The sequence below is a fragment of the Crinia signifera genome, chromosome 3, assembly GCF_055691185.1.
Source record: "Crinia signifera chromosome 3, ASM5569118v1, whole genome shotgun sequence".
Classification (NCBI taxonomy): domain Eukaryota; kingdom Metazoa; phylum Chordata; class Amphibia; order Anura; family Myobatrachidae; genus Crinia; species Crinia signifera.
Window position 1 is genome coordinate 247598388 of NC_139219.1, and position 15224 is coordinate 247613611.

Sequence of the window (15224 nt, forward strand, 5' to 3'; positions counted from 1 at the left end):
CCCCATACCCACACTCATTCTGCATCTTCGGGATATGGCTGCTTCTCTTTATGGCCCAGATGTATCAAGCTTCAAAAAGTGATAAAACAGAATAATAAACAAACAGTCAATCACCTCCTAACTGCCATGTTACAGGCTGGGTTTGAAAAATGACAGTTAGGAGCTGATTGAATGGCTGTTTATCACTCCCCATTTGCAGTTCAGCGAGGTGTGACATCATGATCTTGTATGCACTATACCTATTACAGAATAACAGCTTTATGAGTACTGACATTGAAAGGGCTCTGTAGATCCTGTACATGCCTGTCAACCAGGGTAAAGTTGCAGGTCAGGGAAGGAGACCAGCTAGGAGAAAGTGACAGTTTCTAACACTGCCATATACTGCCCCACTTCAAGCACTGGCAGAGATAGTTCAAAAGGCAAAAGCAGACATACCCGGCAGCATCTTCCTGATCTCATAGGCTATTGCGTTTCCCACATTGACTCTACTTCTGATCATGACTAAAAAGACACCAGTTGCTTATTTTATATTTACTCCATGTTGCTTGCTAAATATTAATGAAGTGATAATAATAACAACTGATGAATCTTAAATGCATAAGGCACTAATGCACTTGAGGCATCAGACTGTATAAGCATCATTATAATTCTACAAATTGTCCATAAAGCAGGTGATAAAGGATTAAACCATCCTCGATGTGAGCTACTGTAAACAACTTATTAATGCAGCAAATAGCCTCATTTTATTTATTTATTTATTAGAACAATAAAATGAATTTAAAAAGAACACATTACTGAGCCCTTTATAGGATACCCGATATTTGCTATTTGATACGACACTGTGCCATTATCTCAGGTAATTAGGTCAAGTGATCTTTGCTAATAAGGACAGTCTACAACCATGAACAGAATTCCTAAGGAAAACAAAAGATAAAGGATGAACAAGGACTGAGATTCATAGCATTGAAATGCATGGATCATTCCTTTATCTAATACACCAGCTACTGTAGCTATTGTCAAAAATTGTTGCCCATTAAAAGCTATAAAATGTGTTTCTTAAAAAGTAAAACCACAAGACTATAATAGATAAATTATTTGGTCAGTTTGGTTGCTTGTCTGTCCACTTATGCATTGGGACACCCCTGCACCGTTTGGGATGAAACCAACGCAAGGTGGTCTAGTTGGGCCCTGGCCAGATTTAGGGATTTAAGGTTGGAATTCCTGTTGTTGTGCGCTGGGCAGAACTTTGACCCATGGAGAGTGTTCTGAGCCATCCACTGAATGGTGAAGAAATTGGAGGTGTTGAAGTGAGTTGCGCTGCTGGATTACACAGTAATTGGGGAGTACACTTAGCTTGGCTGAATAAAATGAATAACCGACACACTGTTGTTATTTCAAATTTTATAAATGGAAAAATAGTACATAAAAATACATTCAATACATTATATAAAAAAACACAATATTAAAAATCAAAAAAGGTAGAACAATGAATTGGGATCCCAATAATTATAGCTAAAAATAGCTCAGCAGGATTCAGCAATGTCAATTGGTCGACACAATATTGTAGGTAGTAGTTTACAATGCCAGATAAATCGGAGGGGGAGGGGAGGTTTCCAAATTATGCCCACATAAGTATATTGTGTGTAGGCTGTCCGGTGAGGTTTGTTAGAAATACTTATAATCACACTTTAGGTATGTTATGCTCAACCTGTTCGGCAGTACTCGTGCCGTGCTGTTGTACAGATGGTTCCAGCGAGCTGTCCCTTTTGTTAGTTGGGAACGATCTCCTGCCGGGTAGAGCCTCCACTCCTCTCGGCAATAAGCCGGTGTACCTGCCTATATTCAGTGACGGATCCACCGTCCTGACAACGGCGGTGTAAGGAGCTGGTTGTAGCGGTGGCTGGAGTTACTCTGCTTTGAGCTTTTAGCTGGTGACAGTCGTTCGTTGTAGCGTGGCGAGCGGTTCTTGTGGACAGCTGATTGCCGGCAGCGTAGATAGAAGCTGCACTTCAGCTGGAGGTGGGAGGTCAGCGGGGAATCGGAAGGGGAGTCTGTGTCAAGCCCGTCCCGGTCAGCGTGGAGCAGGGGAGCTGCTGATTGCCGGCAGCGTGAGAAAAGCCGCACTTCAGCTGTTGATCGGGCTGGCGGTATGCTGAATGGATCTCCAATTCACAGTGGAATGATGACGTCAACGCGTTTCGTTCCCGTCGTTGGCTGGGAACTTTATCAAGACGAGTAACTGTGCTCTTGAGGAGGCTTTATTTAAAGGCACTAAATTAGCTCAATGATCAATTAATTACATAATCAATTAGACCAATTTATATTTCTTTTCAGCAAAACATAAAAATACAAATAAAGATACTAATAAAAACAAATAGATCAGGTTATGATGCAAACAGTGTGTCCAATGGGTATATGGATGGTGGACCACTGGATGGTGTTGGATGAAGACTTCACAGGGCTGTAACGTTGGATCTCAGAAGACATACTAGTGAGTTGAGGTCCCGTAAGGGCAGTCACATCCAGCTTATTACTAACTTACTAAATAACTTGAAGATTTAAACCTGGGCAATGTTGGGTACAATACTTCCATATTATATATACTACATATAAAGTATACTATATTAAGCTGTTAATATAATACACGGTCATGAACTAGTTTAGCTTCAGATTGAAGAATGTATAGAACATTTTTATTTTGTCTGATAACTGCAAAAGTTTTTATTTTTTCATTTTTATTTTTTTAACCTGTGCATTTACAATACATATTATACAGATAGAGCAGGTATGGGGAACATTTGGCCCTCCAGCTGTTATGGAACTACACATCCCAGCATGCCTTGTTACAGTTTTGCTATGTGGTCATGCTACAACTGTTGCTGGGATGTGTAGTTCAACAACAGCTGGAGGGCCGAAGGTTCCCCATCCCTGAGATAGAGCATTGAAGTTCATTCGGTGTTTGAATAGTATATATTTTGCTTATAGAAAGCACATGGTTTGAAATGAATGGAACATTAAGTATTTGTCACTTATACACGCTTACTCCATCATTTGGTGCATATCATTTCAATGCTAAATGAGTATTACCATACAGTAGGTCCTTTAGGCTGATGAAACAATGAGATCTCATGTTTTCTATTACTCACAGACAGCTACCATTTTTACCGAGAACATTTGTGTGATAGATCAAGAGATAGGCTTTGTCTAGAAAAACATAATGTTGTTAGTGACCCCGAAATAAACACGAAATTAGAATGCGATAGCTTACTGAATATCATGCAAAGAAAATATTACCCAGGAGGAATGTATGTAAACATTACTCACTGTTCCAGGTGATGGTTTTACGTTTTGAGGTGTCTCATTTTATTAAAATGGTCAAGCTTTCATTATGCTTCCAGTGTAGGTACCGCCATGAGTCATGACAAAACTAAGGGAGATCATTCATTAAAATATGAGTTCATGTTGAAATATATTATGGGTTAAATACCCCCACGCAGCATTTATTCTCAACAATATTATATTTATGGTATACAGCCAATAGGATGTTATATAATAATACTGAGTCCAAGGTCATTCATACCTTACTTATTGTGGCCGTAACTATTTCATTGAAGACGGTACATCAGAAAAATTCACATATGCCTGCCACATTACTTATGGGATACGGTCACTAGGTCGACCCACTTTAAGTTGACATGCATTGGGTCAACCAATGAAGGTTGACGGGGCTTAGATTGACCCATGAAATAGGTAGACATAGCTTAGATCGACAGGGTTGGAATGTCGACACAAGCATTATGTGGACAATTTAAAGGTCGACAGTCAAAATGTCAACATGAGTTTTTAAAAAAAAAATTTAGTCGACATGGGGCAGTATTTCATGCCCTGCCATCCACTACAGCATGGTGGGAGAATAAAATAGAGTCCCGAAGCATGACAATGGCAGCGAGCCATACAAGGGTATGCGGTACAATTTGACGGTATCCATGTCAACGATGTCAACATTCAGGATGAAAAAAAAGTGGAAAAACTCATGTCGACCTAACCATGTCGACCTATTTCAGATGTTGGCCTAAGCCCTGTCGACCTTCAGTGGTCAATGCATATTGACCTAAAGTGGGTCGACCCAATGACCCATACCCTATGACCAATATATTTGCTACATTATTATGCACGACTCCTGGAACTAGTGCCGGAGTGGCTGGTACAAAGAGTTGGCTGACCTGGTGGGCAGAGTAACAGGTAGTCTGACATAATTGGGACTGATTCAGACCCATTCATTTGGGTCAAAATCCCCAATGTCTGGGGTTTGCGCATGCACGCTTATGATTCTTCAGCCTGGGGGTGGACTATGTTCATCTGTTCACTAGGCTGCAAATACATGTAGCCCAGCGAACTGATCTGAATCAGGACCTTTGTGTGCTGAATACAAATAAGCAAGTTCTCGTAGTAATAGGATCGGACGTGACATCAGTTACCAGAAAAATCAGTGGTTTAGGGGGAGAGGTATCAATCATTAGAAAAAGATAAAGCGGAGTAGTCGCCCACAACAACCAATCAATTTGTAGCTATAATCTATATACAACAGTCTCCAAAATAGATGTTGGAAGCTGATTTCCTGCTATCCAAGATTTGATCCTCCCATTTAGAAATATGCTAGACTGTGCAACTTGCTTACATCTTGCCATGGTGCCCATGTGGTATCCTGCTCTTGGGGGTACCCCTTTTGTACCACAGACCCACATTGGTAGCCAGTTCTGCCTATTAAGACTGATTTCCCACTATTACCTTCTTTCAGGGGGTTGCTAAGCAACCGCCATGCAGCAGCCGTCACCACACAGTGGACACTTGGACCCAGGACTCACAGCAGGTCTGAGAAAAAGTGGGAAAAAAATGGTGCCCTAAAATTGGTGGTCAGTAGGCGCGAGGCGCGCTGAGCGGCAGTGGTGTTTGAGGCACGAAGCAGGAGAGACAGAGCGGCTGTGTAGAGAGAGAGACCAGCAGCATGGCAGGGGGCATACCAAGGGGGTGTGGATCATTTGGTCTACACCAACTAGGTCGACAAGCATTGGGTCGACACCACTAGGCCGACAGGCAGCAAGGTCGACATGGGTCTAGGTCGACATGGGTCTAGGTCCACATGACATAAGGTCGACACAAGCATTAGGTCCACATGGGCAAGGTCGACAGTCAAAGGGTCAACATGGGGTTTTCACTGTTTTTTTACCCGAATGTCGACACAATTGACATGGACACAGTTTGAAGTGCACCGCATCCCATCGCATCCACTCGTTTCTGGCATGGTGCCTCGCTATGCTCGGCACACTATTTTATTCTGCACGACTCCTGGAACTAGTGCCGGAGTGGCTGGTACAAAGAGTTGGCTGACCTGGTGGGCAGAGTAACAGGTAGTCTGACATAATTGGGACTGATTCAGACCCATTCATTTGGGTCAAAATCCCCAATGTCTGGGGTTTGCGCATGCACGCTTATGATTCTTCAGCCTGGGGGTGGACTATGTTCATCTGTTCACTAGGCTGCAAATACATGTAGCCCAGCGAACTGATCTGAATCAGGACCTTTGTGTGCTGAATACAAATAAGCAAGTTCTCGTAGTAATAGGATCGGACGTGACATCAGTTACCAGAAAAATCAGTGGTTTAGGGGGAGAGGTATCAATCATTAGAAAAAGATAAAGCGGAGTAGTCGCCCACAACAACCAATCAATTTGTAGCTATAATCTATATACAACAGTCTCCAAAATAGATGTTGGAAGCTGATTTCCTGCTATCCAAGATTTGATCCTCCCATTTAGAAATATGCTAGACTGTGCAACTTGCTTACATCTTGCCATGGTGCCCATGTGGTATCCTGCTCTTGGGGGTACCCCTTTTGTACCACAGACCCACATTGGTAGCCAGTTCTGCCTATTAAGACTGATTTCCCACTATTACCTTCTTTCAGGGGGTTGCTAAGCAACCGCCATGCAGCAGCCGTCACCACACAGTGGACACTTGGACCCAGGACTCACAGCAGGTCTGAGAAAAAGTGGGAAAAAAATGGTGCCCTAAAATTGGTGGTCAGTAGGCGCGAGGCGCGCTGAGCGGCAGTGGTGTTTGAGGCACGAAGCAGGAGAGACAGAGCGGCTGTGTAGAGAGAGAGACCAGCAGCATGGCAGGGGGCATACCAAGGGGGTGTGGATCATTTGGTCTACACCAACTAGGTCGACAAGCATTGGGTCGACACCACTAGGCCGACAGGCAGCAAGGTCGACATGGGTCTAGGTCGACATGGGTCTAGGTCCACATGACATAAGGTCGACACAAGCATTAGGTCCACATGGGCAAGGTCGACAGTCAAAGGGTCAACATGGGGTTTTCACTGTTTTTTTACCCGAATGTCGACACAATTGACATGGACACAGTTTGAAGTGCACCGCATCCCATCGCATCCACTCGTTTCTGGCATGGTGCCTCGCTATGCTCGGCACACTATTTTATTCTCCCGCCACACCCTAGTGGATGGTAGAGCATGAAATACCGCCTGTCGGCATATGTTGGCTCAAAAAACAGTGAAAAAGCCCATGTCGACCTTTTGACTGTCGATCTTGCCCATGCTTGTGTCAACCTAATGTCATGTTGTCCTAGACCCATGTCGACCTAGACCAATGTTGACATAGACCCATGTCGACCTGCCGACCTAGCGGTGTCGACCCAATGCTTGTCGACCTAGTCAGTGTAGACCTAATAGGCCCCCATACACTAGCCGATTTTGGTCAGATTTCAGCCAGATCAGTCGGATCTGGCCGAAATCGGACCAAAATCGGCTAGTTTTGATGTCCCCTCAGATCCGATGCGCGGTCCCGTGCGCATCGGATCTGCGTCGGGTGGTCGGACCTGCTGCACGTCCGACCACCCGACTTGGGACCTAGTAGGGCGGCGCGGCGGTGGAGGGAGCAGGGGGGGCTGGGGACGCTGCGGGGGACACGTCTGTGTCCCCCGCTGCTGGGGACAGCGTCTGTGCGGCGAGGCGGTAGAGGGAGCAGGGGGGGGTGAAGACGCTGCGGGGGACACAGGCTGCATAAAGCCGGGCAGGGAGCCGGCCGGGAGCTGTCAGTAATGAATAAAAAAAAAAAGCCCATACAATGAATGGGCAGCCTGTGATTGGCTGCTGAGCGCTCTCTCAGCCAATTGCTGACTGGCTGAGAGAGCGCTCAGCCAATCACAGGCCGCCCATTCATTGTATGGGCTTTTTTTTTTTATTCATTACTGACAGCTCCCGGCCGGCTCTATGCCGCCTGTGTCCCCCGCAGCGTCTCCAGCCCCCCCCCTGCTCCCTCTACCTTCTCGCCGCACAGACGCTGTCCCCCGCAGCGTCCCCAGCAGCGGGGGACACAGACGTGTCCCCCGCAGCGTCTCCAGCCCCCCCTGCTCCCTCTACCTTCTCGCCGCACAGACGTGTCCCCCGCAGCGTCCCCAGCCCCCCTGCTCCCACCTCATAGCCCCCCCCCCCCTGCTCCCCGGGTTTTTTACATGTGATAAATCGAGACGATTTATCACATGTAAAAAATGGCACATCAAGTGCCATTCTAATCAAGCTCCCCCGGGGAGCAGCCGGGGAAGCTCAGGGGGAACTCGGGGGCGACTTGTCCTAAGGACAAGTCGCCCTAGTGTATGGGGGCCTAATGACCGTATCCCTGCCAAGGATGGAGCGTGCTGGGCTGCAGTGTGGCTCTGCGCGGCTAAGAGGCTAATGGGGGGAGAAAGCTAATAGAGATGAGTCCTGAGAAGTGCTGCAGCGGTGCGTGGCGCACCCAGAGGCCTGTGACCGCTCTGAGGATCGCTGACAAGACAAGATAGTGCTGACGGCGCAGGGAAGCATCGCTGCAGTAGCCACAGGAGAGCAGCCGGCTGACTGGGGCCTGTCTTAAGAGCAATGACCGCCTCTGACCCGACACTAGAGCCACAGCCTAAGAGACTCACCGAGACAACACGCCTAGCCACAAGCAAAGACTGGAGCTGACACGGCCAGACCCACCAGCTGCATCTGCAATTTAGGAGACTGAGGAGTAGATGTATGAAGCAGTAAAAAGTGAGGAGAAGTGATAAAGTGCTTGGAACTTTATCAAGACCAAAAAGTGCCTGGTACTTTGTCACTGACCAGTCAGGAGCTAACTGGTCAGTGACAAAGTACCAGGCACTTTATCACTTCTCCTCCCTTATCACTGCTTCACATATCTACACCTGAGTTACCTATTTCACTTAATAATTACAGCAGATACTCGAGGGCCACACTCCAGAAATAAGGGATATGGTCACTCAAAAGGAGGGTGTATTTGAATGTATTGTAGCACACCATTTACCCCTTTTACACATCATGCAACACAATAGTAGGCCCCTTATACAGTACTTGTCCCTTAGTAATTCCACACACCTGCTCCCTCTTAGCTATTCCACACACCTGCACCCATTAGTAATGCCACACACCTGCACCCATTAGTAATGCCACACACCTGCCCCTCTTGATATTCCAAACACCTGCGTGCCAGCTTTGTAAAATGGCACCGATTTCAGCCCCATGCAGTCACAGTGACTCACCTATCCTCGACGGCAGCGCTGCTGCTGTAGTGACATGCAGTGGGTGGGCAGCTCAGCGCTGCTGTATGTGTTTCCAATGGCGGCTGTGTGTGCATGCGGCATAGTCCTGCGGCCTTTTGCGCATGCGTCGGGCCACGTCTGGTGCTTGCTACGCATAGGCTGAGCATTGGCTACACAGGACTACACCACGCGCACACACATACAGCAGTGGTGGGCAAGTCAGGTAGTGTTCTCGGGCCGCCTGTTGCCCACCCCTGCATTAAAGACTACCGGACTCATATTTCTGCATTGTGTTCCTTATGCCACTTGTTGCATAGTCTGTGTCATCAAATCTTTAATTGTATATTATTGAATACTGTATGTTATCCTACAGTATGATGAAGTTATATGCTGTCTGTTATTTAGCATAGTGTTGTATCTTTCATGCCCTATTACCTTGCTTAACCTATTACCTTGCTTAACCAAAGTTGCCTTTAGCGGTGAACTGCGACTATCCAGTGTAATAAAAGCCAGTAATTAGTGTCCACACATCTGGTGATTGTATTATTGTGCTGAGGGTATTGTTTTCCCTGGGTTTCCGTGTCCTTCTGCCCATTGAGTTCAGGTTGATGGTGCAGAGTGGTGTGGAGCTGGCTGTTTGTGATTTTGACCATTTGGAGGAGCTGCGCAGGAGTAGGGAGGGAGCTGCACGCCAGATCCAGGTAACCCGAGTACTGTGTGCTTCATGTAGGTATCGTGCTAGGCTGTACCTGGACTCCCTCTCTGATCAACAGGTTGTGGGGATGTTTCGGCTGAACCATTTGAACTTATATGAGCAGGTGAGAGATGATTTGGACCCTTACGGGGGTGCCACCTATGCAGTGTCTGGGCTGCAGAATTTAATGTATGCCACAAGCCACTTTCTCTAAGCATTTTACTCAAGTGTTACTTGCTTTCAAGAAGTTGTGGTGCACATATATCCGATTCCCACGTTCTGAGTCCAAGTGGCAGGACCTTAAGGTGGCTTTCTATCGGCTCTCAGCCTTCATAGATTGCACCCACATCGGGCTTTGGGCACCGCACGTGAGGGGACACATCTACGTCAATAGGCGTGGGCGTCACTCTCTGAACGTGCAGGTGGTATGTGATGTGTAATGTCTGTCTATGGAGGTTTGGTCGGAGTAGATATGCTGATACAGGTAAGTAGTTTCTTCTTTATAGGTTTGCTTCTATGAAGTCTGAATAGTATACAACACCAGGGTCTCCAGTTACACTTAAGATTTTGAACAATTTATTTCAGGATTGGTAAGTATAACAGGTAAACAGCACATAGATAACATGCATCAAATATTAAATCACCTTTACAACGGCAATTATATTTTATTAATCTGGAACAAACGTCGGGGTCCCGTATCCACAGGATTTTCCGGAATGGCCCTAAGAACTAAAACATTAGTCCACCCTACCTTTGCTCTCTAAAACCAATAAATGAGTTATTAACTGTTCAATACAATTACATTCCAATATACAATGAATTCTTTCAACAGTAACTAATATATTATTATTGTGGTTATTATTGCGCAATAATACGAACACCCAGTTACAATAAGTGCACTAGTCTCTGTCTTATAGGCAAAGGGTACTTAAGCGCTTCCTATCCTTGCTTCAAGTAGTTGCAGATTAATCAGTATTTGTCTACACAAAGGCCTTAGAAGCTGAAAGTCTCTACTGAATATGCCAAGTACGCTCTTAATTCCTTAAACGACAGAATTGCAATTTAGTATTTGTAATCCAAGGTTTAATTGCTGCTAACGAAGTAACTTTTACAGCTGTAATTATTGTATCCACTGAGATGATTTCTCCTTTCTAAGCTCAGTTCTTATGTTGGTTACTCTCTAGCTGATTGGACAGGTTTGCACGAACAGACACTTCCCCATTTATCTTGCTGCACTGCACTGGCAGAATGTATAGCACTTAGTCTCTTTTTCCACTGTAACATATTTCTATGCTAGAATCCCTGCATTCCTGAGGCAACTTTCCCTTAAAGTCAGGTATAAAGGTTAAAGGTTTCTTATTTAATGAGCTATACAGCCTGCAACACTGTACTGGATACAAGGTCTCGCTCTCAGCTTTACTGTATTGGCAATGATACTTAGTTGCAGAATGATAATGAGTGCCTGAATACTGCACTGTTCTCTCAATCTTTCCCTGTTAGGTGGCTTTCTGAGTGTGAACACTGGTTGCCCAGATTTAGCTGGCAATTATCTCCTAGTTACTTCTTGGCCCTCCCCTGGTTCTGTGAACCGGGTTTCGCCTTTGACTAGTCTGATACTGTTCTGACTGAGCTGGGACAGTAAGATGTCAGTGAATATTTTCCTCTCTGTCCCTTGCAGATATAGCTATCTGATCCCTGTAGCACAGTCTCAAATTACTTCAATAAATGTTCCTCAGTATAACCTAAACTGCGAATGAATGACTGAAGAATGCACTGCTCCCTCACTCTCCTCTCTCCCAGTCAACTGGCTGAGTGTTAACACGGGCTACACAGACTTAATTAGCAATTTCCTCCACAGACTGCAGATTTAGTATGCACTGTATCAGGCTCAGAGGGATACAAGGAGTTAACTTGGCTGCACCAGCTTGTATACGCTGACCTCTGGCTGCCCTGGGCTACACTGAGAATGTCCGTTTCTCTATCTATATAGCGGTGGGGAAGACAGGCTGTCACGTAGTTAACCTAGCTGCCGTGGGGCTGGTTGTCACTCACCACTCCCCCTTGCTGTCACTAGGATGCATCTCTCTGCCCGACCTCCATCTAGTTGCCGCCCTCCGGATAATTCAGCCTCCTCCGGGTGTCAGTCTGCCGCAGATGCCGCCCAGGACTGTCTCTCAGGTCCTGCGTCACCACCCAGCCTGTGTCTTCACTGTTTGCCGCTGGTAAGCCTCAACCTGCGATGTGATGCTGCGCTGTCAGTTACCTCAGCGAGCATCCAACAGCTCCCGTCCTCCGTCACCTCAGCCTTCCCTCAGCTCTCTCGCTCTGCCTCCTGTGCCCCCTTATATCTCCTCTCTTTGAGCGGGCTCACAACGGGGCTCGCGCTGAGCACAAGCACTCCCAGCTTTATTATTCCATGACACCCCAGTGTCAGCAATTCGGGAAAAGAGGGTCCCCCTCCAGAGCAGGGAAAATAGTACAATCCATCAGTCTCAGCCATATAGCAGACTGTCCAGCACAGTCCACTTCTCCTGCTTTGAGGGGTGTTCTTGAGGGGAAATTTCTTCACTGGAGAAATTATTACTTATAGATCCCTTTTCTATGAAAAGTGTCCTGAACATAAATTTATTGTAGGTTATATTAACCCATTGCTGTATTCCCTCTGTGAGGGAAGCTAATATATGCAGTCTCTTCCAAGGGAATAAATATACAGCAACCAATATTTGGTGATGAAGTCCAACATATTACATTAATACATTTATAAGGTCAGAGGATGTCACAGATGCCAACCTAAAAATCCTTAGTGTGGTTGCAGGCTACCCAGGGAACTACCATGATGCCTATATTCTGCGGCACTAAGCCCTCTGGGACCGATTCCAGGACCACCAAATGCCAGAGGGCTGGCTACTTGGTAAGTACATTTAAATATATAGAAATGTTTGGCCATTATGTATAGTGCTACAATGTGTTACTTTACATACTAACCAATTGTTACATTCCTGTGTAGTGTCCCAATCGGGTGTAAACGGTACCCACAACTCTATAAAATCTTCATTACCTTTTAAAGGTGCAGTCAGTCTGCCTAAAATATGGCTCTGCTTGTTTTGTAAACCAGTAATTAGCAACAGTAAGTGTACCCTGTACTATAGTGCCTGTTCTTTAAAATCTAAAGTGGAACTGTAGTGTGTACTCTCTTCTGATAGGCGGAATCAGTCCCTTTCCTTTACCAGAATTGTTTATTGTTTGCATATTGGTGTTGCCCCCCTTGCTCATGTAAGACCAATGCACATATGTTACCATATATTGTACTGACCTCATCTTTTCTGTAAAGGTGACTCAGGATATGGGTGTCTCCCGTGGCTCATGCATTCCCCGGAAGGCCCTGCACAGCACCGCTATAACGATGCACATGTGGAACAACCCGCAGTGTTGTGGAATGCACCTTCGGGGTAATGAAAGGTCATTTCAGGTGTTTGGACAGATCATCAGGAATACTGCTTTACCACCCAGCAAAAGTAGTGATGATTGTCCAGGCTGGCTGCATGTGAAATGTGTGCAATAACTGTGCTACCTGTTCAGGGGTGGTTGGTGTGTGGGGTGACTGGGTGGGTAGAGGTTGGTGGGGAGTCACCACAGTTGTTGCCCTTGCAGTCATTGATGTGGCTCTGGTTTCTTCATCAGGTGAAAACGATTCGACGGGATGGAGTATGATATCCATATCTGTGTCCATCATTTCCACTGATTCTGTGGGTTGCTGCAGTAGTTGTGATGATCCTGTGTAAACAAACAAATGGGTAAGTATTCCACCATAATTGTGCAGTATGTGCCCTTTTGCTTTTAATGTGTGTTGTGGGTTATGCCACATAACAATGGGTACTGTTCAGTTACACATGTACCCCTGGACTTTATATAATGCTTACAGTGTTAATAAGAGTGATGCCTGTTTCACATTATAATCATTTCCGTTGGTACGTAGTGGCAAGAGAGGAATGTAATGTAGCCTATTGTGCATGTAACATGGGTGTAGGTACTGTATGTGTAAAGGTTTCACAATTATTTTGCTTAGCTCACACTTGGTTGACAAAGCCGCCCAGTGCGCGGCGAAACGCGTTCCAGTCCAGCAATATCCAGGAAAGACGCTCTCATCACTACAATACCCGCCAGACGCTGAGCCGACTACTAACATCCCCTCCAAGCCGCTAATTACATCACTATCCACGGACGCTGTGGCAGAGCGCCGTGTGAGTCTCCAAGCGGAGAAGGCAGCAGGAGGAAGCGGCTATCGCCACACACCAATTCACCGGCTGAACGGCGATACACATCCCTAAGCCGAGCGGAGGACAGAGAGAGCGGGCGCTGCGGTGCTGATTTTTCCACTCAGCGCAAAACTGAAAAAACGCCAGCAGACCACCACTGGTAAGAGCTTGAAAGGGGACAGGACGGACACTGTTTTATTACGCAACAACCAAAAAAACAGAAGTCCTTGCTCCCAATCTTGCTTCAACTATATCGTTGCTTTGCAAAGCTATTTCTGCAATATAATCAGTGTGCACACTAGCAATCCAAACATAAAATTGGTCTCAGTCAAATAACTGGACTCATAAGCCTTATATAAGGAACTGTACCCCATATATTTGCTTATATCCACCTGTTAGACCCTACCAAAGGGCAAAGGAAAAAATTCACACTGGTGGAATACGCTGAGTAATTGTTTGCACCTTAATCAGTTGGATGTGCTGATATTTATCAATTGTTTAGTTTATTATTCTTTATTCATTATTCATTCTGCAAATCTTTTCTATGTACTGTAAATTTTTTTCTTTATTCATTTAGTACTATTTTTAATATGTGTTTTCCATGCTTCATTGTATATTAAATATGTGATACTTTTTAAACATTGTGTGTTGATTAAAACTTTTTTCATCCCGATACCCAAGAGCGCCCCACATTTCTGTTTGGATTTTAGCTATGATAACATGACAAATGGTGTGTGCACAGCGCTCAGAGAGGGGGAGGGGGTGAACCCTTAGTGGCCTGCACCGGTAGGGGGGAATCCTGGTCCCCTCTTTTTAGAAACTCTGGTACAAGTTTGGGTGGTGCTGGCGCTCCAGGGTTACAGTGACGAGTGAGCAAAGTTTAAAGTAACTGGGTAATCTGTGGCAGGAAGCAAAAACTGTAGGCTGGGTGTTGGGAAAGCTGTCCGAACACTTCGCTTCGCTGTAGTTGGAGGTATGGACAGAGGCGTAGGGAGGCGCTCATGCTTCGGGCGCCGATTGGTGGAATGGCACCGCCGGCCCGCCCCCCCTCCGCAAATGATCCCTGCACTGCAGTCTGCACAAGTTCAAGACAAGTATCATACTACTATACGAACGTGCCTCCTGCCCTGCTCACCCGGTCCCTGCCGCCAAGCGTCACGGACGGTGAGGCCGGGCGGCGGGCTGACACTATATCCTCTCTCTAAATTGCTGCTGCTGCTCAGTCCGGCTTCCGGGCAGCGCAGCGTAACAGCACTACAGACTCCTCCCACTCCCAGAGTCACCTGTCTCTGACTCACTCCCTCCTCCCTGGCTACAGCACAGCAGCGTCATCAGCCTTCCCAAGCGCTGGCTGTAACCTGGAGGAGGAAAAGGTGTTTTGCTGCCGCCTGTGCCGCCCTGTTAACTTATCCATTATTCAAGGTGGATTTATTTTATTTTTTACAGCTAATTAATGTTGTTGACAATAAACATAGTAATAAACTTTGTTTTTGGTGGATTCATGGGGCCCAGGGGAGGGGTGGGGAGGGAGAGTGAATCTCTCTGGCTTCTGCTGCTGCCCTGCTGTGCTGTATATACAGTATCTTTATATGTATAAATATTTATTTATTTACAGCTGTCAGCATCTAATATAGCGCAGCAGATTCCGTTACAGTGTCTTATATAGCGCAGCAGATT

The 15224-nt window shown here is 46.0% G+C and overlaps 1 protein-coding gene across 4 annotated transcripts in view; it reads left to right on the top strand.

Moving 5' to 3' along the window:
- The first annotated feature begins 10347 nt into the window (after positions 1-10347).
- The window catches only part of LOC146064386 (uncharacterized), a 29991-nt gene continuing 25114 nt past the window's right edge, over positions 10348-15224 (top strand). For 2 of the 4 annotated variants that reach the window (XM_083177834.1, XM_083177833.1), the window contains exons 1-4: positions 10348-11513; positions 12107-12202; positions 12623-12740; positions 12973-13085. In XM_083177834.1, the coding sequence (XP_083033960.1) occupies positions 11367-11513; positions 12107-12202; positions 12623-12740; positions 12973-13073 (462 nt within the window). In that variant the 5' untranslated portion in view covers positions 10348-11366 and the 3' untranslated portion in view covers positions 13074-13085. Of the gene's footprint in view, positions 11514-12095; positions 12203-12622; positions 12741-12972; positions 13086-13357; positions 15046-15224 lie in introns of those variants that run through there. The other 2 variants (XR_014471801.1, XM_083177832.1) reach the window with 2 other exon arrangements.